The sequence below is a fragment of the Bombyx mandarina genome, chromosome 21, assembly GCF_030267445.1.
Source record: "Bombyx mandarina strain Sakado chromosome 21, ASM3026744v2".
NCBI classification, from domain to species: domain Eukaryota; kingdom Metazoa; phylum Arthropoda; class Insecta; order Lepidoptera; family Bombycidae; genus Bombyx; species Bombyx mandarina.
The window spans coordinates 9,515,979-9,543,858 of NC_143227.1; the positions used below are offsets into that span (position 1 = coordinate 9,515,979).

General features: G+C 35.7%; 2 protein-coding genes across 6 annotated transcripts in view; one reads left to right on the forward strand and one right to left on the reverse strand.

Annotated features, from left to right (window-relative positions):
* Positions 1-27,754, forward strand: part of EndoA (SH3 domain containing GRB2 like, endophilin-A) — a 39,575-nt gene extending 11,821 nt beyond the window's left edge. Inside the window, exons 1-13 of one of the 5 annotated variants that reach the window (XM_028185031.2) lie at positions 2,500-2,653; positions 7,306-7,368; positions 10,394-10,462; positions 13,624-13,840; positions 15,629-15,762; positions 15,877-15,943; positions 16,077-16,130; positions 16,445-16,530; positions 16,852-16,955; positions 18,359-18,450; positions 21,160-21,243; positions 22,955-23,076; positions 24,077-27,754. In XM_028185031.2, coding sequence (XP_028040832.2) covers positions 7,324-7,368; positions 10,394-10,462; positions 13,624-13,840; positions 15,629-15,762; positions 15,877-15,943; positions 16,077-16,130; positions 16,445-16,530; positions 16,852-16,955; positions 18,359-18,450; positions 21,160-21,243; positions 22,955-23,076; positions 24,077-24,202 — 1,200 coding nt within the window. In that variant the 5' untranslated portion in view covers positions 2,500-2,653; positions 7,306-7,323 and the 3' untranslated portion in view covers positions 24,203-27,754. Of the gene's footprint in view, positions 1-2,498; positions 2,654-7,305; positions 7,369-10,393; positions 10,463-13,623; positions 13,841-15,628; positions 15,763-15,876; positions 15,944-16,076; positions 16,131-16,429; positions 16,531-16,851; positions 16,956-18,358; positions 18,754-21,159; positions 21,244-22,954; positions 23,077-24,076 lie in introns of those variants that run through there. The other 4 variants (XM_028184791.2, XM_089736564.1, XM_028184949.2 and 1 more) reach the window with 4 other exon arrangements.
* LOC114250678 (uncharacterized) lies at positions 10,801-13,606 on the reverse strand. Its single transcript, XM_089736567.1, has 3 exons — positions 12,899-13,606; positions 12,479-12,620; positions 10,801-10,934 (listed from the first exon to the last, which is right to left on the reverse strand). The coding sequence occupies exons 1-3, from the start codon at positions 12,909-12,911 to the stop codon at positions 10,925-10,927; spliced, it is 165 nt and encodes a 54-aa protein (XP_089592693.1). The 5' UTR covers positions 12,912-13,606; the 3' UTR covers positions 10,801-10,924.
* Positions 27,755-27,880: the final 126 nt, after the last annotated feature.

Genomic DNA, 27,880 nt, shown 5'->3' on the forward strand with positions numbered 1-27,880 from the left:
GCATCGCTCGATACGAATGCACCGGACGTCTTATCCTTTAGGCCACGACGACTTCATTCTCTATATGTGAGTCGTCTATTATCAAAGGTGGCAATCTGTACATTTGGACAAAAAAAATTTATTGATATGTCAATACAGATTTATTTGAATATAATCGTCTCCTTCAAAGAATACGGTTCAAAAACTGCATTAAATAAAGGTTAATAGTTAACCTGTTATTTATCTAAGATGTCGTTCCGAAGAGTTTTGTGACTGCCAATGGAATACAAAGTCAATAATTCGTTTTTCTGATTTACCAATCATTGTCCAAAAGTCAGATTGCCGCCTTTGATAATAGTCGACTCATGTGTGGAAAATTTCATAGTCCTCCGTCCGCGCAATTTTCGTAAAAAGAGATACAAAGTTTTTGCTTCACGTATTAATATATAGATAATGAATAGAGAGAGGCCTTTAATTGCGTAAATAAGACTAAATTAGCGAATAGAACTGCCCTGGACCTGCCTGTGACGTGAGTAGCGCCGTTATCCTGCCAGACAAAGCCTGTAAGGAATTTCATTTATTTGTGTTGCAATTTTTACTGTGTAGCCACGAAACTCGAGTTTCGTAGAAATCAGAACCGTCACAGTTTCGTTCTATCTATTAATATGAATATATTCCAGGCTATGCTGTTGTATTTATGAAATTGTTATGCGGCCACGCTTTGCTGAGTGCTGAGGCTTTATCTGATATTAACAAACCTCATATTCGAAACGGATTTTGCTACAATTCTTTTTTTTTTCTTATCGTTATTATTTCTTTATGTTAAAATGTAGATTAACTTACGCCTCGTAACATCAGTTATTTATATGTTTATGTGAGAATCCACTCAAAATGGGACGAGCCGTTTCGGAGATTAACAAGAATAAACTGAGCGATTGGCAGAAAAATCATGTTTTTTGTTATACCAAAATACCGTATATTATTTCATATTTAGTAAAAAGCTGTTATTTTAGCATTACAAACGGACAATACAGTAATATTTATTGATATGTATTGTAAAACACTGGTATAGTTATTTGGATGTTAATATAATTCGAACGTAAGCGTGTGAAGTATGTAGAAGTAAATGTCATAACCTTTCATAACGTCTTTGTATATAAGTTGAGATTCACTTATAAATTTATAAAAATGGTTCGATCTTTCTTGTAATTTCACAATAAAGGGGCGGAAAATTCTCAATATATTTAAATCGTGACTTAAAAATAAAACTTTCAACTTTAAATGGTTTAAATATAAATTATCTAGTTTTTTCCCAACTATGATATTACTAAGGAATATCGAAACGGTATTCCATTACAAGCTATACTAAATTTGGCGGGATAAAATAATTATTTATTTACATGATTTAGTTTTATTTTTAAAGACTCTACTACGGAATGCTTCAATTTGTACACAAATACTCATACTAGTACGAGTGGTACTTACTAGTCCATTATGCATTATGCCGTATTTAAATGGTAAATCGTTGATTTCCCAAGACTTTTCTTTATTATGTAGCTCAGGGATTCTCAAATATTTTGCGCAAAAGACCCCTTTTCCGAAATGAACTGATCCTGAATCCTCGGACCTCCATAAGGCGATAACCAAATTACTTTAAAAATCTGATTTGCCATTTGCATTCCAACTCGGCGGGTTATTGCGGAACACTAACGGCATCGCCTGTGCGGTCTGATGGGCTACCGTACCGCAAAGCCCGGCGTCCTTGGTCGTTGGACCCTTCGATCGGGCGTCCTAGGGGTGTCGCCACGAGTCTAGTTGTAGTATTGACCGCGGAAACACCCCTACTCTGCTCGGGGTCTGACCTCGGGCGGTGATCGAACGTTAGGTGAGGGAGCACAAGGGGAGTCGCTTAGAGGTTAGGACCCTTAAAATACCTTAGGCTAGCGGTCTGCTCCCAACATATGCGGACCATATACGGACCATATGCTCCCTACATATCCCGCGCTCCCCCTAAGCGTGGAAGCCTCGAATGAGATTCGGCCCCCTGTCCGAAAAAAAAAGTTTAACAATAATACATTTGAGACTTCTGCCTCATGTTTCATGGTGGATAGTGACATTCATGCTGTGACATCCACGGGCCTCGTCTACCACTTTACACCAGTCGGTCTGTGATTTCGTTCAACCAAATAAGGAGAACACATATACTTCCATTCTATCAGAATGGTAATATGCACTTGAAGCTTTGTTTTAATGTACAGTATAGTATGCTCAACTACAAAAAATTTTTCAGTATAGAACTTATTGCTGAATGTGAAAAATATATTATTTCAAGTACCAGTAAAATTGTTGCAACAAATGTTATTATTTTAATGACGGGACATTGGCCATTCAAAGAAACCCGAGACTGCCACATTTGGATTTAAATCGAATGTTCGTAAATCGTTTTGGTATGGTTTGCTAGTGGATTGATATTGGGTTCATGTGTGAGGGGCGAGGCTGCGCGCGCATCCCTTGAAACGGTAGCGCCACCGATGTCTCAGTCTCGACCGAGCTACGACAACTATCAACTGCTACGTCGTAGCACTCACACTGGTCAACTCATAATTACCGTCAAAGTGTGTGTTGTGTAATCTCAAAAGACCAGAGCTATTTATTCGAGATAAAAGGATAAAAGGTAAACATTAACTACGTGATGATATTCATTTCATAATAATAATTATGTATAGTGAATAGTCTATTTTCATTTCTGAAATATTGATGTCGTAACAACCACTAGTGGCGAGATATTATATTTTCACTTCGCTTTGATGGACGTTCAGTCTTAAATCCTTTCATATTAAATTTATCTCGTTCGACAAATCGTTGCCAGTGATATAAGTATTTGGTCAACATCGAATTGTTGCAGTCGATTTATTTTTGATCGTCAAATTGTTAGTTGAAGACCTTTGAAATTGTTATGTAACGTGAAATAATCGAATTGGTTTACCAAATGATGTTACGGACGTCAAAGACACAATGAGAAAACCGACGTAATTTTTATTACGGTTTGTTCTAAGGGAAAATTTTAATTATGCTTCAATACTTTCTATGGTGTCAAATTTTATTAGTAGTAATAAGTAACTGCTGTAAGTAATATATTTCTTATCACTCGAATCTGTTTATAGCTACATTACAGTAGAAGTACATACGTATAATTTTTTTTCTCTTTAAAGCCACATTAAACCGCTCAAGTGACCTAAATCGATCTAATTTATGCGGCTACAATCTAAATTACATCATTTCATGTTATTTATGTACAATAAATAAAACAAAATAGTTATATTAAAAACGCACATTATATTTAATAAATTTAGTTCTCGTGCTTGTGCTGGTGGCTACTTATAAAGGCAACTCCTACGCGAAACCATTCTTTGTTTAACGATGTCATACAAGTAGGTAACAATTTAGCTATTTAAAAATCTAAATTGTATATTAAAATACTATTATCATAAACACACATGAAATAAAAGAAAAAGCATAAGAAGAAACAGAAAAATTCCCTCCTTTGGGTACATTACAATAGATATAGATATATCCCAAGGAGGATTAAGGCGTGATACTCATGCAAAATCTTTATGCAGCTTAATAAGAGGACACGCTTCGCCGACCCCACAGAATATGGGGCGAGGGCAAGAATAGGAAGACAATGGGTGACGATATTTGGCGTCATGTAGCGCATCATAGGTGGGTTTGGTGGCTGCGACCTTTAGATCGAATGTCGCCAGAGTTACTGGCATTGATTAGCTTGCTCTAATACACTACCTCCATCTTTATCATCTATAGTAGCGATATCACCGAAGAACTCTAGTCCACACGGAGACAGTGTGATATTGAAAAAAAAAAGAAATTTGCGGTTAATTCTACATGCGCTGTATATTAGTGTTAATAGTAGTAGCTTATTAGTTCAGTACTGATCTCACATACTTTCTCTTGTGTGTCGGCTTATATATTTTACAGTTTGATCGGCAATAACGACGGTGCATTATTTTGAGCCCTTTCAAGTCAAGTTGGCTGGATCTTTCGAAGAGATAAATGGGGCTCATTGGGTGTAAGGGGAAAATGATTATGATTTATGATACACTGTTAATGTATTTACTTTGAGAAAAAAATATTGTTACAGAGATTTCCGTATAACTTCACATACATTTCAGCATGTTCTTACCGCTACTTATTCGATGGTGTGACATCATACTCTATCATCAGTATTTAAATAAATAATAAATAAATAAATAAATATTTACTAACAATCACGCCACGTTAACTGGTCCCGTGATAAGTTCGTAAAGAGCTTGTGTTACAGGTACCAGATAACGGAAATAAATGTAAGATTTTTATTATACACATACATATATTTAATATACATCCATAACCCTGGAAAAGACATTTATATTTATCATACAAATATCTCCCCTTGGCGGGATTCGAACCCGCGACCCCCTTGTGTAGTGACCATGTCACTTACCACTACACCAGACGGCCGTTAAGGTTTAAGGCACGACAAACATTTATTAACTATTTAGGGATATAAGATGCAAATACATACTACAAGTTCTGCGTTCTCTGACAAAGCTTAGTTTCTAAAAGAGGTTTTAAGTTTTAATGCGCTTTGTCTAAAATCAATTTAGCTACAAACTTCTTGCCTTTAATTTTTTTTATATTGAATTGATTAACAAATAAATCATTGTGTTTCATATCAATTATGTGTATCGTTACACACATATTATGTTACGTTCGATAATAGCGTTAATTACTAAATAATTTAGCGAAACGGTTACTTCTCAAAAAATATTGAATATTTCAAGCGTACCAAGATTATTTACACGTACGTGGAATACTTAACCGCACCTTTAATATATTGTGTTCAGAGTGAACATGGGAATTATGGGAATTCAATTTCTTAAGCTAACAATCTATTGCAGATTCTCAGTTCGTTAACAGAAAAAAAGCTTTAATCAAGACTGGTACATTGATTAATGGCCTTTCGCAAAACATTTCACACAGCCAAGCGATTAATCTGAGTTTGCCGATTTGTTTTGAGATGATGTGTATTTTTTGTGTCCACGGAAAAAGAAATTTCCAAGCTGAAATTAAAATTATTTCTTACTTGAACATATTTCTCTGTTTAACTTATTTTGTTATTTATCTATGTATTTCATCTGAGCTATCATTGTCTTCAATTCATGTGGATGTTTTAGGAAGACAGGCTAAGGTTCCTTAACACGTTGAACGCCATATGAAAAATCGAGTATTTTCATTCAGACCTGGGTTCTCACCGATGAGCCTTATCTTACTTAACCATTTGGGCCACGAGGGTCACCCGTGAGCCGCGTGAAGGTTCCAACGTAAACGCTTCCTACAAGCCACAGATTGCAGCTATCTAACAAAACGCGTACCCATGGAATTGAGCCGCATGGCCCTTTCGAACGGCGTTGTTTTCAAATCCAATAGAAACTTGTAGTTTTTTTTAAATATCTTAAAAACTACACGGTAAATGTGGCAAAATTTTATCTTCTGTCCAAATTATCGTATTTTATAAAGCTTAGAATGAAAGTCTCATGTTGATAAAAATTACTAGTTCCCTAATTTTGGTTTGGCCCGAACGGCATAAGTACGCTAGGCCCACCGGTTAAAAGCGTTCAACGTGTTAAAAAATTAAAATTTAGCACCACAGCTCATGTTCTTTCTACAAAATTAGTTGCAAATCGTCAACTCCTTGACTTTCATATACTACAACGAACACGAGAGAAAAGGACCGACAAAATAATAAAAAATTAGGTATATCTTGTTATACTACTGCCACAACCGTAATGGAATGGCGGCAGTGCGTGTTGTAAGCCCGCATGGTTACCAATACCCTGCTAACTTCCGCCACAAAGTATTTCTACTAGTATGATGGTGGGACAGGCGTTCTACGATAGAATTGAAACTTAGACCTCACTTTCTAAGGTTGTTGGTGACATTCACGTTACGTGATGTCTATGGATTTGGTAACCAACTTAAAACCATGAGCTCGTCACCCGCCTATGCAATAAATAAATATTACTTTACTAAAAAATTATCATATTTTCATCACTTTTCTCATGAAAAAGATTGTTTTTTACAAAGGCAATAAGAGAGACTGTAAACATGTCCATATTTGGAAAGCTTATTTCGCAAAGCTTCGTATGTTCTTGTATGTATAAAGTGAAGATCACGTCCTAACACCTACACGTTACAGTCGTTCGTTTGAAGCTACATTTAAAAAAAAAAAGGTTCCGCCATTCCTCATTTTAATCGCGTTCGCACGGCTAGCATAAAAATGGTATATAATAAAAACATATTTGTCGTTGCGAATGAAGGAACAAAGCTAATGCTAAAATTTAAGGTTTATTTTAAAACTTTTAAAATATTTATTAATAATTAAATCGTATATCCTACAACGGTGGCAGAAAGCACCCCTACTGTGTGGAACCTCTGCGCTCATCCATAGTGCGTTTCTTGAGAATTCTGACGCGTAACATGCGGATACTTGACATATTAATACCTACATTCGGCGTATTTAGCCTCGGAACGCTTCAATGTCATCTGCCGCGAGATTACTTATTACCGGTTGGAGCGTGAGATCGTTTACAAATACGGGAAAACAAAACTAAACCGAAAATTAACAAGCCTCTATTCCTTTGAAATTTAAAAATATCACATACACCTATAGCCTACATATATAGTCTCCAGTTACCGACATACTGATCTCGGGTATGTGCTGTGTGGTTCCATAAGTGTAACCATTTACCGGTAGCGGGGTCAGAGAGGAAAACAACAGCAGTTACATAATATTACCAACTGTCGACGCTTATCGATCCTGCTCTGTGGCAGACTGCCAATAACACCCCACTCGCCCCTTAAAAGTTGAAAGATGCTAAAGTTGATCCGGAAAAATTGCGAAGTACACGTTATAAGATTCAATATAACGATTCTTTCACCGCAGTTTCATCCAAGAAACAATTTTACGACGAATATCTTTGGGATGCTTTGAAATTAAGTAAAAAAGTTCTTGATAAATATAATAATGAATCTGATATGATAATCAGTATAATGAAGACATGATGGTTCTCGTGTTATCTTGCAACGGGCACTATGAACTAATATCTCCAATGTACGGTGGTATTTGCAGTTTCATTAGACGAAGAGACAAAGCAACCCAATCCACAAAAAAATCATACTTTGTCGCTACGACCAGAAAGAGAGCATAACAAATAGTTTTTCTATAATAATTAAAGTACAATTATTTTTTTTTCTTTTTGTTTTCAGACTAACATACCAGTCAACATGGCGTTCGCCGGATTAAAGAAACAAATTAACAAAGCCAATCAGGTAAAATAGCAGAATCTTTTCAGTTAAGCTTAGAAATAACTCAAAAATATGTTAAAACTTTGTAAACGAAAATGTCAAAGATGAAAGTCGTCTCGACCCTGCGCTACGAGCTTTTCAGAATTCGAGGGAATAACATTTACAAATGGTATTTTTGGAAACTTAATTTTATGTAGGTATACAAACAAATATTTTTTCCGAGTTCTTAGATTTTGTTTATTACTTACGTTTCTGGATGGAATTTCCTTAGTATCGCGAAGGAAATGAATGAAAGTGGGTGTCAGTCAAGGCGTAGGCTGGTTTGTTTTAAGTATATCTAAAAATAATGTTTATAGAAATACTTTGCTTTTAGCTAAACACGTATACATTTTTATGTATAATTTTACTTATTTCGTTATTTATTTTATTTATTTATTTCGTTTTCGTCTTTATTATGATAATCAATGATTAGTCATAGAATGGAAAACCTACAGTCACTCCCAATTTAAAATATATGTATAAGTAGTCAAATCTGGTCCGCTATCCTGGTCTATCTTTAATTTTGACTCTGATGCGATCGAATACAACTAATGGAAAGTGGTTACTGCCACACGTCATTTCGGATCCTCCCGATCCACTAACGGTGCTTTTAGGTACCCCAAGCACCGGTCAATGTTCTCGTCGAACCCGTCGCTTGCCACGAAAGGTTCGGCGAGTAAATTAACCTACAGCCCACTGTGTTTCTCGCCGGATCTCCGCTGGTAGATTCTGCGAAGCACGGGTCTTGCTAGGGTTCGTGTTAGCAACAACGTCAGGCTTGAGCCCCGCGAGCTCACCTACTAGTTCGGTGAATCTAGAATAACCCCTCGAGTTTACTAGAATAGAAAGAAAAAAAGGCTACTGCTGACTAAACAGAAAATAAAAATGCGGTATGTATTCCGTCCAAAAAATATTGAACGCATCCTGACATATTTTCTCAGGAATAACCAACCTTCAGAGCCTCTTCAAAAGAAACAATTTCTCTTTACGCATTACATGAATAGTGAATTGTTTTTTTTTTTTTTTCCTACCTAAGCTGGTAGCCGTGAGAGGCTATTCCAGCGTAACCTTAACTAGTAGGTGAGCTCACGGGGCTCAAACCTGACGACGTTGCTAACACGAACCCTAGCAAGAGCCGTGCTTCGCAGAATCTACCATCGGATCGGAAACGCGACTCACTGAGAAGATCCGGCGAAAAACTCAGTGGGCTGTGTCTGAGGGTTAATTTACTCGTCGAGCCCTTCGTCGCAAGCGAAGGGTTCGACGAGAACGGTGACCGGTGCTTGAGGTACCTAAAAGCACCGTTAGTGGATCGGGAGGATCGGAGATGACGTGTTTTGGGCGACGTCGACTGCTTTCCATTCTTTCCGCAGGATCGGGAATGTAGTTACCGGCGGCCACAATTGAGAGGGTTCTTGTGTCGTGCCGCTTTATCGAAGTGGGGTGACTTGTGATTATCGTTTAAATCCCATAATGATTTCGTATATTTTCGTATTATCTTACTTCTTTATAGGAGTTTCATTTTAATTTTAAATAAACGTCGCCTAAATATTTCATGGTGTTTGTCTTAAGGGTAAAACAAAACATTTGCTCTGGCACGATATAGCGGCTTGGCAAATAAATTTCCCTGTAAGTAATAAGCATCCAAGATAAATGAAACAACGGAGCTCTGAATATTAACAGCTACTAAAGAATAATTAAAAAAATGTTTTGCTTTCAACCTGTCTGCGAAGGTTACACATTTTAACATTACACGATGTTATTAAAAAATTTCATTATAGTCAAATGACTCAGTAAAGCAACGTATGCCGAAAGACCGGTCAAATTACGTTTGTTTATTTTAATCAGCCCGTTTCATATTACAAGACTTATTGAAACGAGTTCAATATTCAATCAGTTTTAAAATCAACATTGCTGAAACAATTTTGGTAATATGTACTAGTTAGTAAGAATTAAATTGGTGATATGAATTAAATTACGTCCGTGACCTGAACATGCCCTAATTATTGCTTCAATTATGATCGTGGAATCTACCGAATCCTGTGATCTCACTTTTGTTGATTGGAATATTTCAAGGAGCTATAGAGAACCACTCTAAGGAACTAACTTCGGAATTTGTCCATGTGTCTCTATTTAGGTACCTATAACGACTATTATTTATTAGTATTTGAAAATGGAAATAAGGAAATTAAATCGACATTGGACGTCACATCTTTGCACCGAGTGAGCAGTAACTTTATTTTTGTACAGATAGTTTATAAAAAATCTTTATTGTTATATATTTTTCGAAATCTATATTGGTAAAACAATTCGGCCAAAGCATCCATTCTTTTCACCCTACCAACTGAATCCTGTGTCTGAGATTCATGTAATGGCTGAGCACCAACGATCGTTATCATCATAAAAAAATAGTTATAATAAATTAATAGTCCAGGTTCGTTTTATCTGCTAAGGATAGGGTAATTTTAATTTTGTTATGTTAGTCTTCCCGTACCTTCATACATAATTTGCCTAAGTCATTCATGGTTTGGGAAACAAGGTACGAGTATATTTTAGAAAATACTTATTATTTTCTTGTATTAAGTACACTCTTTTAGGGAGTCACCTTATGAAATTCATATAGCTCGTAAAATTTCTTATTATTTTCGGGATTTAGTCGATTATGATTTCGTCGGCTTAAGTTATTACCTACCAGCAACGCACATACATGACATGGGCCTATTTTAGCGGTCTCTAATCATTTCAATCCGAACGGATTTAGAGAACGACTACGATGAATATTCATGATGTTTATCCCGAAACGTAACTTAAAGCTGAACTTGAACAGAAATTGAATAATTGTAGCCATTAAAGCACAGAATGCTATAAAAAAACTAATATTTATCGCTGATAACTGCGCAAATAACGTTTGCTGATTTTACTACCAAATAATGCACTGAGCAAATATATAAATTGTTTAGTAACATTTACAAAATTATTTGCTTCCTAATTTCGGAATCCATTGTTTCAGTATGTCACAGAGAAAATGGGTGGCGCGGAAGGCACAAAATTGGATTTGGACTTCGTGGAAATGGAAAGAGTAAGGCACTTTAACAATAATTTTACACTACACGTACCATTTAACAAATGTTTTTTCTATAAATAAATAGTAAATATTTTCTGACATTTTTAGTCCAAAAGTATTATTAGGTTAAGAACGGAATGATACTGTAAAACGATAAGTAGTGGAGTAGCGACCTCGTACGTCGTAACGTGGGCAGACAACCAATGAGGTGTACCGACGACCTGGTGTCAAAGAAGCTGGTAAGGACTGGACGCGAATGGCAAGAGACCGAAATGAATGAAGTGAATACCATACACCACATTGGGTGGACACAAGTTAAAGAAGAAAGAGGGAGAGAGAGATACTGCATAATAACATCAATAGACCTTTGCACTGTCTAACTTTATTATCTTTAACAAAAAAATATAACAGAGACATTAAAATAAAAGTTTTAGAGCCTTTGTAATTGGAAGATCTCAAGTTGTAGACGCAACTGCACTAGTTCGACCTGGAACAATGGAAGTTGTTGCTTAAACTGAAGTAGTGGATGAGATTGTTGTGGTAGTGCTAGCAGTCGAAGAAGCTGTGGTTGTTGTTGAACCTGCAGTCGTAGCTTCTGCTGTTGTTGCCGAACTTGAAGTAGTGGCTGCGGCTGTTGTTGAACCTGCAGCTGTAGAAGCTGTAGTTGTTGAACCTGTAGTAGTAGTCGTTACAGCTGTTGTTGGACTTGCAGTCGTAGCCTCTGCTGTTGTTGCCGAACTTGAAGTAGTGGCTGCGGCTGTTGTTGAACCTGCAGCTGTAGAAGCTGCAGTTGTTGAACCTGTAGTAGTAGTCGTTGCAGCTGTTGTTGGACTTGCAGTCGTAGCCTCTGCTGTTGTCGCCGAACTTGAAGTAGTGGCTGCGGTTGTTGTTGAACCTGCAGCTGTAGAAGCTGTAGTTGTTGAACCTGTAGTAGTAGTCGTTGCAGCTGTTGTTGGACTTGCAGACGTAGCCACTGCTGTTGTTGCCGAGCTTGAAGTAGTGGCTGCGGCTGTTGTTGAACCTGCAGTCGTAGCTTCTGCTGCTGTTGCCGAACTTGAAGTAGTGGCTGCGGCTGTTGTTGAACCTGCAGTCGTAGCTTCTGCTGTTGTTGCCGAACTTGAAGTAGTGGCTGCGGCTGTTGTTGAACTTGCAGCTGTAGAAGCTGCAGTTGTTGAACCTGTAGTAGTAGTAGTTGCAGCTGTTGTTGGACTTGCAGTCGTAGTTTCTGCTGTTGTTGCTGAGCTTGAGGTAGTGGCTGCGGTTGTTGTTGAACCTGCAGCTGTAGAAGCTGCAGTTGTTGAACCTGTAGTAGTAGTAGTTGCAGCTGTTGTTGGACTTGCAGTTGTAGCTTCTGCTGTTGTTGCTGAGCTTGAAGTAGTGGTTGCGGCTGTTGTTGAATCTGCAGCTGTAGAAGCTGCAGTTGTTGAACCTGTAGTAGTAGTAGTAGTTGCAGCTGTTGATGGTGAACTTACAGTTGTAGAAGCTGTCGTTGTTGCTGAAGATGTAGTAGTAGTAGTTGCGGCTGTTGTTAAACTTGCAGACCTAGATGCTGCTGTGGTTGTGCTTTGTGTTGTGGATGAAACAGTTTCAATAGTAGTTGGGGTTGAAGTCAAACCAGCTGTCGTAAATGCTTCTGTTGTTGTGGGATTACTCGAAGTCGTAGTAGCCGAATTCGAAATTATAGGTTTATTATCTATCAGCGAGACTGGAATAATTTTCTTAGGTAACAGTCCTGTCCCTAAAATATCGTCGAGATATTCCTGAATAATTGGCATAACAGGAATTACTGTACTATAATTTGGGTTTTTCCTATGCGTTTTTAAACGCCTCCTTCGATTTCTTCTATCTCTTTTAAAATATGGCGCCGTTTTAATCCTTGGATTCAATGTAGTGTGTTGTAAATAACTGTTTAAATTGTAACAAGTTCCAACTTTTATAAAGTCAAGTTTCAAACACTTCATTCTAAAAAAAACAAAATTAATCAAATTATAATCCTGAAATTATTTGCTACATTTATTTAATGATACTTACATGCACTCCGATGCTATAACTTCTCCAGGCTTACATCTGACCATGTTTAACAATGCTGGTAATTTAAAACATTGTGGACAGAATAGTCCAATTTGAATGTGGCCGACTGTGTTCGTGAATAAAACAAGCAGACCCAGAAGAACTGTAAAAATTTTTTTACATATTAATCATCATCAGTCTACAAGCGTACACCGCTAGAAATAGGCCTCTTCCAATATATATTAAATTTTATATTCAACTCTATTAAATTTATTATCAGTTAATGAAAAACGTATGTGGTGAATATGAGTAAAATTTTACTACAAAATTATTTCAATTAAAAAATATCGTAATTCATTTAAAATTAAAATGTATCAAAAACTTCTAATTAGCAAACGTGGAAAGTTAATTATTTTCAATTTCAATATAAAATTCACTTACTGTAAAACTTCATGTTTGGCTTTGTTGCAAGGAACACATTAATAAAGTAAAGCGTGAAGGGAATGAACCAACTATTTATAATGAAACGAATTCTGTTCAATTCTGTCGTCACAAAACAGTAACGAACAATAAATAAATTTTGCAGCTGTATTAACCGAAAACATAAGTGCTAATTATAAACTGAATGGAGGATTACCATTAAAATAATACTTGTCGAAGTTTTGTTTTGTCGTGGATCGCGAATATAAAAATAATAATTTAGAAAACATTTTATTGTAATACTTCTCTGCTTGGAATTTTAAAAAACTTAAGGCCAACTCTATTCTATCTAGTTAAAATAAAACCGAAAGGTCTAAAGTAACTTAAAAAAAGATAACTCTTGGTTTTTATTTTTTCATTTTGAAGAAGCACTGTCTATTTCAAAGACAACATACAATGCTTAAACTAGTGTAAAATTTATAATACAAATAATAATTCTAGTGTCCCCATGTTAATCGAGCAGTGATAATATTCCAGCTTTTTTTCTGAATACCACACCATAATAATATGAAATTGTGTTCTCGTTCTCAAGAACCAATCTTAAAATCTTTCTTATTCGTGTAAAACACAATTGAAACACTATTATGTATTAAACTTAAAATAAATTGCAAAATTTAGGTAGCAAATTAATAATTAATTTAAAACCTAAAAACATTGTTTTAAAATATGCTTTTGAATTGCTTCAGAAAACAGACGTAACGTGTGAATTGGTTGAAGAATTGCAAACGAAAACCAAAGAGTTTCTACAACCAAATCCAACGGCTAGAGCGAAAATGGCAGCTGTCAAGGGAATTAGCAAACTGAGCGGACAGGCGAAGAGCAATACCTACCCACAACCTGAAGGAGTGCTCGGAGACTGCATGTTGCATTACGGAAAGAAACTTGGCGAAGATACTATATTTTGTACGTACTTCTTCCTGATTTTGGCAAATCAAGTAGATCTTTTTTTTTATTGCTTAGTAGGGTGGACGAACTCACAGCTCACACTGGTGTTAAGTGGTTACTGGAGCCCATAGACATCTACAACGTAAATGCGCCACCCACCTTGAGATATAAATTCTAAGGTCTCAGTATAGTTACAACGGCCGCCCCACCCTTCAAACCGAAACGCATTACTGCTTCACGGCAGAAATAGGCAGGGTGGTGGTACCTACCCGCGCGGACTCACAAGAGGCCCTACCACCAGTAATTACGCAAATTATAATCACATCGAATTATAATCAATATTACAATAAAACGTTTGTTAAAAATGTACCTAGTCAGGTCATAAATTCTGTCACATGTTTCATGTAAAATAATTGAAACAAGTTTATTCATTATGTAACCATTGATATACCAAAATGAACTTAACAAAACATAGATTCTTATGACACTAAAGTTTATTCAAAATGACCTCCGTGATTTTGAATACAGGCCTTCAATCTGCGCGGCCAGTCGTCTATCGCAGCACGAACGAGGTCCATGTCAATATCGGCGGCTGCCTTAATCAAGGATGTCTTGAGTGACTCCAAATTGGGATGAGGCTTTGAGCACGCCTTTTCCTCCAAGTGTTGCTATATCTTGTAATCTAACGGATTCAAATCTGGACTGGAGGAGGGCCAGTCTTCGTGCCGGATGAAGTCAATTTCACGCGCCGCCAGCCAGTCTTGTGTGCTCTTCGCTCTATGAGCTGGCGCCGAATCTTGTTGGAATACCCAGTGCCTGTTATTGAACATGGTATGAGAAACAGGTTCCACAAGGTTCGTCAGGACTGTATTTTGATACACAACTGCATTCGTTTTTACACTTTTCTCACAAAAATGTACCTCTGTTAAGCCCCAATAAGAAACTCCCAACCATACCATGAGCGAGGATGGAAAATGACCTCGTTGGACACGCGGAATACGGTTGCTCGCTTCTTCACTACTGTGTGCGTACACCTTATCATTTTGTTTGTTGTAGCTCTCTTCTACGGTAAAAATTTTTTCATCCGAAAAAATAATTTCCCGATATTTTTTTCCCGCGTACCGCTTCAACAAAGCGCGGCATCTCTTCAGTCTCAGGTCCATTAGACGATCATTCAAACGATGTCCTGTTTTTCTTCGATATGCCCGAAGCCCTAAGTCTTAATTTAACACCCTTTTCACCGTGGTTCTGCTTAACCCCATCTGAAGGGCCAACAGTTTCTGCTTACGTTTGGGATTTCTTTGAATTCGCGCCTTCACAGCTTTTATCACTGCTGGAGTCCTAACAGACCGAGGGCGACCACTTCTTGACCTGTCATCTACACTAGAGTCTTCATTGTATCGTTTGATGGTACGATAAACGAATCTTTTGGTTATATTCAAATTTTTCAGTATGTTAAAAATTCGAATTGGCGCGTAACCGCAACGATGCAACGCAATAACTGCAACACGGTCTTCTTTAAGCGTCCACTCCATATTCAAAAATGAGTAAAATTCTAAAAGTATACATTTTTATTTTCATGAACAATTCGAAATTCGAATTCAATAAACTTTTTTTGTGGCTAGCATTATAAAAGAAAAGTTTTTACTATGTGACAATACTTATGACCTGACTAGTTATATTATATATTTTTTTAAGTTTTCAATTACTAAAGGTTTATTTTATTACAATTACTAAAGATTACTTACGTAGTACTTAAGATTACTTATTTTTAACGCGATGTCATTAATCGTTTTGTCATTTTAGCACAATGCCTCATCGAGATGGGAGAGGCCCTAAAACAGATGGCCGATGTAAAGTATTCGCTAGACGATAACATCAAGCAAAGTTTTTTGGAACCTCTGCATCACTTGCAGACCAAGGATTTGAAGGAAGTCATGGTGAGTATTTACACGAAGCTAATCAGTGTTCAGAGCATAAGGAATCTTTAAATTAATTTTGGGATTTCATGTTTGAAAGTTGTGGTTATGTAATGATGATCTTTTCGACTCCAGCACCACCGAAAGAAATTACAAGGACGCAGGCTCGACTTTGACTGCAAGCGTCGAAGGCAAGCGAAAGGTAAAACATATTATTGTACTGTATCTTATTGACCTCAAACTTAACAATATTTATTTTTGCTTATTCTTATTGTACTTCGTGTCCGTTTCTATTTCAAGTTATTTTAAGTTTATTTCTTTGATTTATCACACAGGCCCTGGTAGGGCCAGCCCTTATATGAGTCCAAGCCATGGTTCAGCAAGACATGGTATGTTGATACCTAAACTATACACGCTAGAAGTCACCCACTAGATCACAGCGCCAGTTTTTATTTTCCTGTAGATATTAAAACATTTGCTTGTCTCTTCCATGTTTTTGCTCCTGTCCTGCGTCCGTGCCCCTCGCAACCATCACTTCACTCATGACCGGGTATTATTTCGCCGTTTGGTCTGTATTTTTCTTTTCTTTTCTTTGATTTTATTTTATCTTATTGTTGTACGCTTCGTTTCGAACCATCGCGTCGTGCTTGAACATTGATTCTGTTTTATTGAAGCGAATTTATATCAGGATCTCACATTCCAGACGACGAGATTAGACAGGCAGAAGAGAAGTTCGCGGAGTCTCTGCAACTTGCCCAAGTCGGGATGTTCAATCTTCTTGACAACGACGTACGTATAAACGGCCAAACCTACAAAATATTTTAACTTGACATATAAATATCCATACTACCTGGAGCCACTGCGTTCATCCACAGTGCGTTTCCAGAGATCTTTTTTGCCACGTACCAACCGGCTTTAGAATGAACTCCCCTCTACGGTGTTTACCGATATCCTTTTTCGAACGAAGCTTGTGGAGAGTACTTAACGGCTGCCCCTGGCATTGCTGAAGTCCATGGGCGACGGTAACCACTCACCATCAGGTGGGCCGTATGCTCGTTGCCTACAAGGGCAAAATATGTATTTATAGATATATGTATTATTATTTTCTAGGAGGAGCAAGTGGCGCAGCTCGCTTTCTTTGCGGAAGGTTTGCTGGAATACCACCAACAGTGCACGGAGATCCTCAAAGGACTTGTTTCCCAACTCATGGAAAAGTATGTTGAACTATTTTAGAATACGACTTCTTATAATGGTTCTTTGTGACGTCAGCAATATCATTTGTTTGAGGGTAACGACACAAGGAATATCTTCCATCGCGCGGGTGAAGTTGCTCGGTTCTGCAAATTTAGCCAAAAATCTGCCGTGAAGCAGTAATGCGTTTCGGTTTGAAGGGTGGGGTAGCCGTTGTTACTATACTAAGACCTTAGAACTTAAATCTCAAGGTGGGTAGAGCATTTAGGTTGTAGATATCTATGGACTCCAGTAACCACTTAACACCAGGTGGGCTGTGAGCTCGTCCACCCATCCCAGCAAGGCTTTTGTCGGATATCTTGTCTTCTATAATAGCTACTCGCTCCACTTTTGCTGACGTCAAGTATAAATAATTAAGAAGTTGCCCCACAAAACCATCGAGACAGTTCGACTACAGGTTTTGTTATTTTAGATTACTAATTCTCAGTTTAAAAAAAAAACAATTGTATAGTCTAGTGAATGGGCTCACGAACCACCTGATGTTAAGTGTTTACCGGAGCCTATAGACATCAACAACGCCAAATTCCGCCACCCACCTTGATACATGATTCCTAAGTCTCAGTTCTATACTACAACGATTGCACCACCCTACAAACTGAAACGCATTAAAAATAGCCAGAGCGGCAGTACCTACCTAAAAAAGTATTTTTCATAGTAATTTTATTATCGTCTTTTAGAACGGAATAGATAAATAAATAAACTCGACTTGAAGCATGTCATAGAATTCTTGTATTTATACTCCAAGTAACGGTCCACCAATTGAACAGTCGAGCAAATTCGAGCGAGACGAATGCAAAACCCAATATGTACTATCTACATTGCTGGGGCCACAAGTTGGCCCCACTCGCCGTGTGTAGATACAGTCTTTTGATTTGTGGAAAAAAATCGACAGTCGCATGACAAAGTGTGTGTTACTGATGATGGCCATACATAACCAATTGTTTGGACGATGGAAGGCGTTTGCGTATGATGGGTTGGGAAAAAAGTCTTTTCGCATTATAGTAGGTATGAACTTGTAATAAAATCTCTTTGGCTATACTATTTGTATCTGGCTGGTTTTGGTATCATTAAAAGTTTAAATTTTAAAGAAGATAATTCCAAATTCAATTCAAAAAATGTTGTAATGTAAATGTAAATGTAAAATGTAAAAAATGCGAAGAAACTTTTCCTCAACCTATTACACACACTTAACCAGTTAGGTGATGAATTCCTTATCAGCTATCTATATACTTATAAGCTTACACGTGAATAAGATATCCGAACGTTAATACCCTGTTATGTATAGTATATGTATTTTACTACAAAAAATCATAATTAATATCACCGAATGAACTGAATAACCAAGCTTGAATTATTTTTGAATCAGGAAAGAGGAAGCGATCAACCGTCCGAAGATGGAGTTCGTACCGAAGACGCTAGCAGACCTGAACATCGAGGGCATGCATGATTTGAACCATGGTAGGCGGTACGGTTCTAGCCAGAGTCTCTCCCGTCCCCGCCAGCCCCTCCCCCCCTCGTCGTCGGTCGGCGACCTCTCCACCCCCGACCCCTTCCGAGCCTGGGAGGCGCCGCACACTGGCCCGCGCACTGGCCCCCACGCTGGCCCCCACACTGGCCCCCACGCTGGCCCCCACGCTGGCCCCCACGCTGGCCCCCACGCCGGCCCCCACGCTGGCCCCCACACTGGCCTGCGACCGGCGCCAGCCTTCAAACCTCATCCCGCACCTCGCGCGCAACCCAACGGAAAGGACCCTTGGACAGGTGAATCGGGTTTTATTTGCAGCTCATCTTCATTTGGTTTGGTTCGGTATTCTTATTTAACGGTTATGGGATTACTTGTACAAACAATTTTGCTTTTGTTTTGTTAAAAAGTATACTGGTGGAGGTTTTGTAGAAAGAAAACATACATATTAAGGGTATCATTGCAAGTATGTATAGTAAATAATGTTAATTCTAAAAGTAATATAAAAAAAATAATTTTTTAATCAAAAAGATCAACCCAATTTTTAACACATCACGCTTCTCATGGGATTCACAATAAAGACATTACATTTCGTCACTAATAATAACCGGCACTTTTTACATTACTCATCGTTATATAAAAAGGTAATGATTGTTCACAGTCATCCCGTGATTTAAAAATCATTCACTCTGAACTATAGTGTCTTCTCTTGAAACGTATATATGTATAATAGAAATTTATAGGGTCGTTCAGCTCCTTCGATAGAAACTTCCACGACAGATCTAAATGAATCTGGCCGTAATATCTCTATTTACACACTGAACTTGACTAAAGTTTTATGCAGAAAATAAAAATTAAATTAATCCATCCATACAAATGCATCGTAGCCTAAAAGATAAGGCGCCCGGTACAGTCGTAACGAGCGATGCAACCGAGCCGGTGTTCGAATCCCGCAGGCGGGTACCAATTTTTCAATTAAATACGTACTTCGCAAATTTTCACGAATTACTCTCACGGTAAAGGACTAACATCGTGTAATAAAAATCAAACCCGTAAAAATTATAATATGCGTAATTAGGTCTTCCACCCATCGTAGCAATAAAAAAAAATGAACTGAAATAATGAAAAAATGAACTGATGTTACGTTATCACGTTTTCAAATGAGCTTCCTAGAAATAAAACATAAATTAGTTTTAAAAAAAATACTATATTTAAAGGACACTAAAAATAAAAATTTTTTTCAACGTTCAAAGAGATACAGTAAAAGCTTCTTAATCGCGCTTCCTTCATTCGCGGATTAAAAAATGCGACCCGACTCCTTATTCGCGGCTAAAGATTTATTTATTCGCGGATCTAATCAATACTTCGGTAAAGGATTCCGTTATGTCTGTATCCGCTCTAATATCCTTTGTAAACGCGTCGGCAAACGCACTAATAGAAAAGTAAAACAGAACTTATTATAACTATGCATAAAGTATAATATTATTATGGTCAAAAAGTTCAATTAAATTCATTTTTGTTTTTATATACATACATAAATTCTCGGTTAACACCTGCTACTGATGTTTTATGAAATACGTAATTTCTTTTTAATTCTGGTGTTATTTAATTTTGCCTTTTATAAAACCCGGTTATTGAGACTGAATTTATGTTTATATTGTTATAAATACACACAATTGTTCCACAAATCAAATTGAATTGGTAACACTATAATACACCGATTCTGACAAGTGTACAAATACTCATACGTGGAAATGGGAAATGAAAGTAACATTTTAGTGATATTAACAAAACACTGGTGCTAATAAAATTTGATGCACAAAAAATGTGTACGTAAAATAACAGGAATGTGTATATTAATAATAATCCCAAAACATATTAATAGTTTTATCGAATGACAATTTAATAGGTGAATAATAAACAAAATATAACAGAAATATGATAATAGTTATGTACTTGTAGCAACTATTATTTACATGTCTATAAATGAGTAGATTTTTTTGTTTGTTTATAATCTTTAATTAATTTAGCTTCGTTTTTTTTTCTGTTCTAACATGTTCAAGGGTTCAATAATCGATGATGGGGGGTGCGATAATAATTGTACAGAGATTTGTTACAGGTCGCCGAACTTCCTTATCCTATTACATCCTAATTCCGATATCTGAATATTACATACGTATATCATTTATGTGTTGTATATGTTAAATACAAGGTCTTCATAGAGCTAATGCGTACGGGAATAAAAATTCAACTTTTCAACCTTGAATAAAAATTAAATTTGCTATCTAAATCGAAGACTTTGTATGTATCATTATTAGTAATTGTGTTCCCTGAAAGACGTATTTATTTGAATATATGTGTGTGATTGTTATTCTTCTTCCCTAGTCGATATATTTGATGTTCTATCTTCCTGAGAACGTTCAATGTTCAGATCTTATCTAGACGAACATTATTGACATGCACAATGCAGAAGACATTCACACTTTAAACCAATAATACAAGGGGATTTCGTTTTTGAAAATATTATAATGCAACAAAATGATAATTACATTATGTCATATCTGTTCATAAGATGCAAGTTATAAAAATACATTAATAATTTATTACATTGAGAAGCCAAACTTATTTGTATATTTAGAAATAAAATATAAAGTAGTAATAATTGAGTGTGGGCTATTGTATTGTTTCTCTGCTGGGCAACTAAGGTGGCTCGCAAGCCGGCTCCCCTGAGCACAAGCCCCCGTCCAACTTGGAGTTATTCCCGGGCGGTGCGCAGCGCTCCAACAATGGTAACACTCGAAGACACACAAACAAATATATACTCTAAATACAAACAAGACACACACACACACACACACACACAGTAGTACCGACATCACACTATACAACTGAGATTTAGACCATGCCTTAATATAGGTGGCGGCATTCGCTTTGCTATATGTATTTGGCTTTAGTTTTTTTTTTCATAAATAGGCGCTGGTCATGAGAATGTTTATGCAATTATCTATGCAATTAAAAAAAAGGAACATAAGGCCTCAGAGGGTCGTACACGAATAATAGTCTGGTTTTTTATCATATAATACTGATAGGAAGCTTACCAATACTGCTGCTTTACATAGCTTTTTTTTATTGCTTAAATGGGTGGACGAGCTCACAGTCCACCTGGTGTTAAGTGGTTACCGAAGCCCATAGACATCCACAATGTAAATGCGCCACCCACCTTGAAATATAAGTTCTAAGGTCTCAGTATAGTTACAATGGCTACCCCACCCTTCAAACCTACCTATAGCTACGTTACTCCTGATTTTTCTACCTAACTCCTAATTCCTATCGAAGGTTCTCGTGATGAAACCGGTCGCATTTCATCACGAGAACCTTCGATCCATCATCCTTCCCAATTTTACCGCAAAGTTGCCGTCTGAAGCGACACAGCGAATTCATTTGAGACTTCAACATTGTGTCCTGTGTAGCCCTTCAGTGAATATATAATATATGTATTTGTTGCTCACAAAAATAAACAAACAAATACCAATCATACAAAACATACAAACCCTCACACGACAGAACAGCGGTTATAATGAACGGCTTCTTAGTTTCAAACTTTATTGTTAAATTTTGTTTCATGTAGGTATGTAGGAAAAACAGTGTTCAGTAGAGATTTATAATACAGAAATACACAACAACGCACGTAACACGCTTATGACGGGCTTGAGTGACTGTGTGGTATATATTTTTTTTTTCGATTGGCTTTAAGCTGTTTTGTGATAAGACAGCGATCTCTAAAATTAATAGAAATAGAGTAGACCTTTAAAAAACATCAATAGCTTATTTCATTTGCTGTGCATGTCAATATCATTCATTAAAACTATAAAAATTAGGTGATGTTTGTTTCATTTCAGAGAGTAATCTAACAACTTTAAAATTAATAATTATTATTAAGAAAATTAGATCACGTTTAAAAAGAAAGTTGTTCGTTTATCTAAAGCTATCATCGACGCAAATAACAGATTAAAATCAGTCATTAGCCATGTTGTTAATAAATATTTGTGTAACTTAGAGATAGTCTTGCATTGGCAGTCAGTCAGCTTCAAACACAATTGAAAGACGAATGTAATCGTTCCTAGATTACACCATATTTATTAATTACTAACTAAATGTTCCATTCTACATCAGTTTCAACTGGAAATTTCATATCATACATAAGATGGCTGGTCGCATCGCAATTCGAATTTTATCTCAACATCAAACTCTTCATTCACAATTTCCCGCGAATTTTTTGGCAGAATAAAAATTTGTTTAGGTGGTAATTAACGGCATAATAGAAACAATTTTATTAGCTAGACGCAACCTTACATTTCTAGCTGGAATTTGAAGATGAAGTCAACACATTCCGCAAATTCCAAAACATTAATTTTAATTAATTAAGTATCTGCCAAAAGATTCGTTTGTCGTAACATAATACTCGTAATAGTGCGTGTCTGAATCAAGTCGTGTCCGTAGCTTCACCGCTCCCATCGCCCGTGAAGTCGCCGGCGCGAACACCGATGGCTCCCAACAAGGCTCCATGCTGTACTGCTCTGTATGACTTCGATCCGGAGAACCCAGGAGAGCTAGGCTTCAAGGTAACCATCTTAAGTTTAGTACTTCTTTAGTAAGCGAAGAGGATTTAACTAAAATGAACTTCAGACTATTTTTTAAATACTAGATGATGACCGAGCTTTTCTCGGGTTTTTTTTTTATAATGCCATCTTGTTGTGTCTTTGAAGCAGTAAAAATAGTATTATTATTCGCCAATAGATGTCGGGAAGAGTCATAAAGTTGATTATCGATAAAGTTGATTATTGAAAACACGAATAAAACAACATTTTCTGAAAATAAATCGTAGCTAGATCGATTTATGGCTCCCGAAATCCCCTGTATACTAAATTTTATGAAAATCGTTGGAGCCGTTTCCAAGATTCAGATTATATATATATATATACAAGAATATATGTGTGTGTGTATACAATTGTGACAATAATGAGACCTTAGAACTATATCTCAAGGTGTGTGGCGCATTTACGTTATAGATGTCTATGGGCTCCAGTAACCACTTAATACCAGGTGGGCTGTGCGCTCGTCCACACATCTCAGCAATAAAAAAAAAAAAAAAAAGAATTGCTCGTTTAAAGGTATCAGATACAGTTTTAGAACGAGTTTTTTACACAGTCTCTTATACCTAAATAGCAAGATTGTGCACATGACTTTGGCGATGTCCAAATTTAATAAAATTGGTCGTATGACGATTGGAGGGAAACAAATTATGTGTGGAAGTAAATTATCTAACAGATGCGTATAATGATTTTCAAATAGTGCCTATTTATAAACTAATTTTAAATAGATTTGGGAAAACTTACATTTAAATATTACTTGGGAAAATGATTAATAAAGTTAAGTGCAAGCGGATCGGCACGTGTTCGATTGAAAATAATTGATTGAAAATAGTTGTAACGGCTGCTCTACCCTCAAACCGAAACGCAATACTGCTTCACGGCAGAAATAGCTTAGGTTCAAATATTTTGATAACCATCAGATTTCGCTGTTAAGCATATCCGTGTATTTTTATAATTTTTATGATTCCAGGAGAACGACGTGATCACGCTGATCAACAAGGTGGACGAGAACTGGTTCGAGGGCAGCCTGAACGGCAAGACGGGCTACTTCCCCATCAGCTACGTTCAGGTCAACGTTCCACTGCCCAATATGTAAACTTCGAACATGTAGGTGTAACACAAACATTCACTTTTAATTGAATATGCAATTTCGAAAAGGGCACATGTCGCATATTTTGTCAAATACGTTTTTTTCATATACATGTAGTTTTGAGGCTTACCTACGCCCATTTTATAATAATTCCAGTAATTTTCAATTGCTAATTAACACTAAAATATATCTCAAAAGTTAATATTTTAAATTTATATATTTATTTTCTAAAATAATCAGTTTTTTTCATTTCCTGAACATTTTACATTATAAGAGATGTGCCCTTTTCAAAATTACATATTCAATTCATTTAAAGCATTTTAAAAATGTGTGTTTAATTTTACATTAGATCATACGGAATACCCTTACCCTTAACTATGAAATATGATTAACTGATCGTTTTTCTGACGTAACTTGTGTTACACCATTGAAATAATCTTCATATACTAAACGCAGCTACTACATAAAGGATTAATATGAATTGTTCGTAACTTCAATCGTGTCAAAAGCTCAATGAAATTATCCAATCAATTGTATTTTATATACATTGTGTGAATACAGACTTTTTTGTTTAGAAGAAGTCTTCCCGATATTACACTCCATTTTAGAATTGTTTTTAAAAAGAAAATTCAAACAGATCTATTGTGTTATATAATTAATAATAAATAAAAACCCGTATAATACGCCAAAGAATACCTTAATGATAATATTATTAAATTCAATATACGTGTGTATGTATTATTTTATTTCCTTTTTTTTATACACATTATTTTCCAAATGAATTGAGGTCGTATTTTGTAATAAATCTTATTATTAGTTTAACAAAGACGTATGCTATAATTTATACATTTTTCATGTTGCCATTTTATTCGTGACTGCTATTGTAGGCCTACCGCTTAATCGATAGTTAGTTGCGCGGGGGAGGTGCGAGTTAGTGTGATGACGTCACTTTTATGTAAAAGACAATCGCCCATACCATTGGCAATACAAGGCGATTTCCCTGATTAAGAAACCCCGAAACAGAATTTAAATTGATATGATTTCGTCATTCTTTTCATACGACCATTCAAGTGGAGTATATTCATTAGAGTATATTCATTCAAGTGGATTCAAGTGGAGTATGATAAACCATTAACAAGGACAGTTATTAAAATCAAAGTATGAGATAATGAATAAATCAGGTGACTCCTTAAATTTTTTTGGCTACTAATCATATAACACGTTCTTTCACATTTTAAATTATTTTTTTAATGGAATGGAATGTAATGGGACCTGGTAATGAGACTTTTAAGCTGAGTCAATTTATTTTCTTCGTATATTCTGTTATAATATGATAAATGATATGAAGCGAAATGAGATGAAGTTGATTAACTTGAGACTTTAATCAATTGGTGTGAAAAACCACCGTTATAACACATTTAAGTCTCAAGAATCACTAAATTAACAAAATAAAACAATTCACACAACTTCGCTACTCGCGTTCCACCCAGATGTCACACTTAGACCCTCATATATTATAAAGTACGTAATATTTGCTAGAAAAGATTAAGCGATACTGTCGTTCTATTACTCCAGAAGCCACCATCATTGAGCGGTAGGTCTATTATATTTTAGTAAATTAGTTGTAAGTTTGGAACAAATTAATTTGTTTCCGTATGTAGATATTAAAATATACCAGTTATATTATTTAGTTACATTAAGACTATTGTTTAATATGATTGTAGAATCGAAAAACGTTGGTTTTAAAACTTTGAGCTTGTCAAAATACTATCATAAAATTAAAAGGTATAATGAATCTCAGATAAACATAGTTATGATAGTCAAAGAAATTAAAACACCAATTATTCATGTTTCCATAAGAAAAACACTGTTATCGTAATGAGAATGCGGTAAAAATTAAAACGACTTTTTGGCGTTATGCTTACATTTTCTTTAATTAATTGTGAATTTATTCCTCTCCATAGCTCGAAGTTTTGATGTAGGTATGTGATTTACAGCTATTGCGATGCGTAGGGCAGCATTGATTCCGAACAGTGATATTATGTGTATTTACTCTATAATAAATATATTTTACATGTAGTTTATAAAATAATTTTCTTGTGTAATGTTTTATTTAGAATACCTTCTACTACTATCTACTTATTTGTGTGATGAATTGTTTCATCATTTATTTTGTTAAATACACGGCACTACTTAATTGACTAGAATGATTGATGTAAAACTAGTTAAATGTTTGAGATTAGAGATTTTGTGGTTAATTAGTTTGTCTATATAGAAATTACTGCATGCTCATATTGCTGCATGATTGTGTATGTTAAGATGACGGTCTTGCCACCAACATTAAGTTTAAATTTTTAACGTGAATTAATATAAATGATTTCATTTATGTTTTAAAGAGTTTTCATATTAGGTGTATTTTCAAATGTTATATTGTCACCTTCTTGGATATCAAATTTAATATGTTTAACGTAATTTACTCCCAAAAATAAATATTAAAAAATAATAATTTTATCATATACGAATATAGAACAATTATAGTAAAAAATATTTTTTGAACTCGCACACTCATTTCGATTTAATTCACTTATAAATACATATTTAAAAATCGATTAAAATATCCGAGTGGAGTACATTTTTCATCATCCCTAAAATCACATATGCTAGTATTTAAAATAAATAACAGTAATCATAATAAATATAAATGTTGTCAATGTGGATGTTGCAAAAGTTAATTAAATTTCATCGCATCATTTGTGTAGTAATCGGAACTCATTCGATCATGTTTCTGGCATACAAAAGACAATACCTAGATCTAATGTTAGTCGTACGTAAGTTCATAAATGGAATGTTCTTCAAGTGTCTCTTAATATAAGTATATCGAGTATATTATAATAATTATCTTCAATGTTACAAGAATCGATATTTTAATGTTCAAAAATACCGCGATGCGGATATAATTATTGCATGTGTCCTTCGTCTTAAAATTAATACTATTCACATATATTCATTTTGAATATGACTGTTATTGTTTATTAAAATTTCTAATGGCTTGCAAAAATTGTTGGGAACGTAAAGTTCATTAGGTATGTTGTCGCTTCGCACCGTGTACGTTGTATTATGCAAAGGAATCAATTTGTTTCCAAAATACTCGGGACAGAGTCGCCCGTGTAGTAGACAAATAAAAACAACATATAAAAATTATATTCTTGAAAATACAACCACTTATTTAGTAATCAAAATCTGTGATGCGCAAGTAATAACACTAAAATACTAAAATTTGCAAATAAAATTAGTCTGCATTATTTATCACATAAAACAAATTTGTATAGTTTTTGGGATCTTCTATCAGTAGATTCTAATATTCGCTAACGGTGCGGCCACACGAGTTGTCTTGTTACTATGTGCTTGTTCATGTTACTGTAATCTTGAATATTGTGTAATTTTAATAGGTGTATCTTGACAAATTGCCAATTGTAAAGCAATAAAATTGGTTTGTATTTGAAAATATCCAAAACGCTCGTTTTCGCCTATTAATAAAATGTTAACAATTAAAATTAAGTTAAGCGTTTTCATTTCTTATTATAATTCCCTAAGTAGTGTTAAAATCACCATGTAAAACAAGAAATCATGAGTCCCACCTTTTACAGCTAGGTCTATTTCTACCGAAATTTCTACTAGAAACAG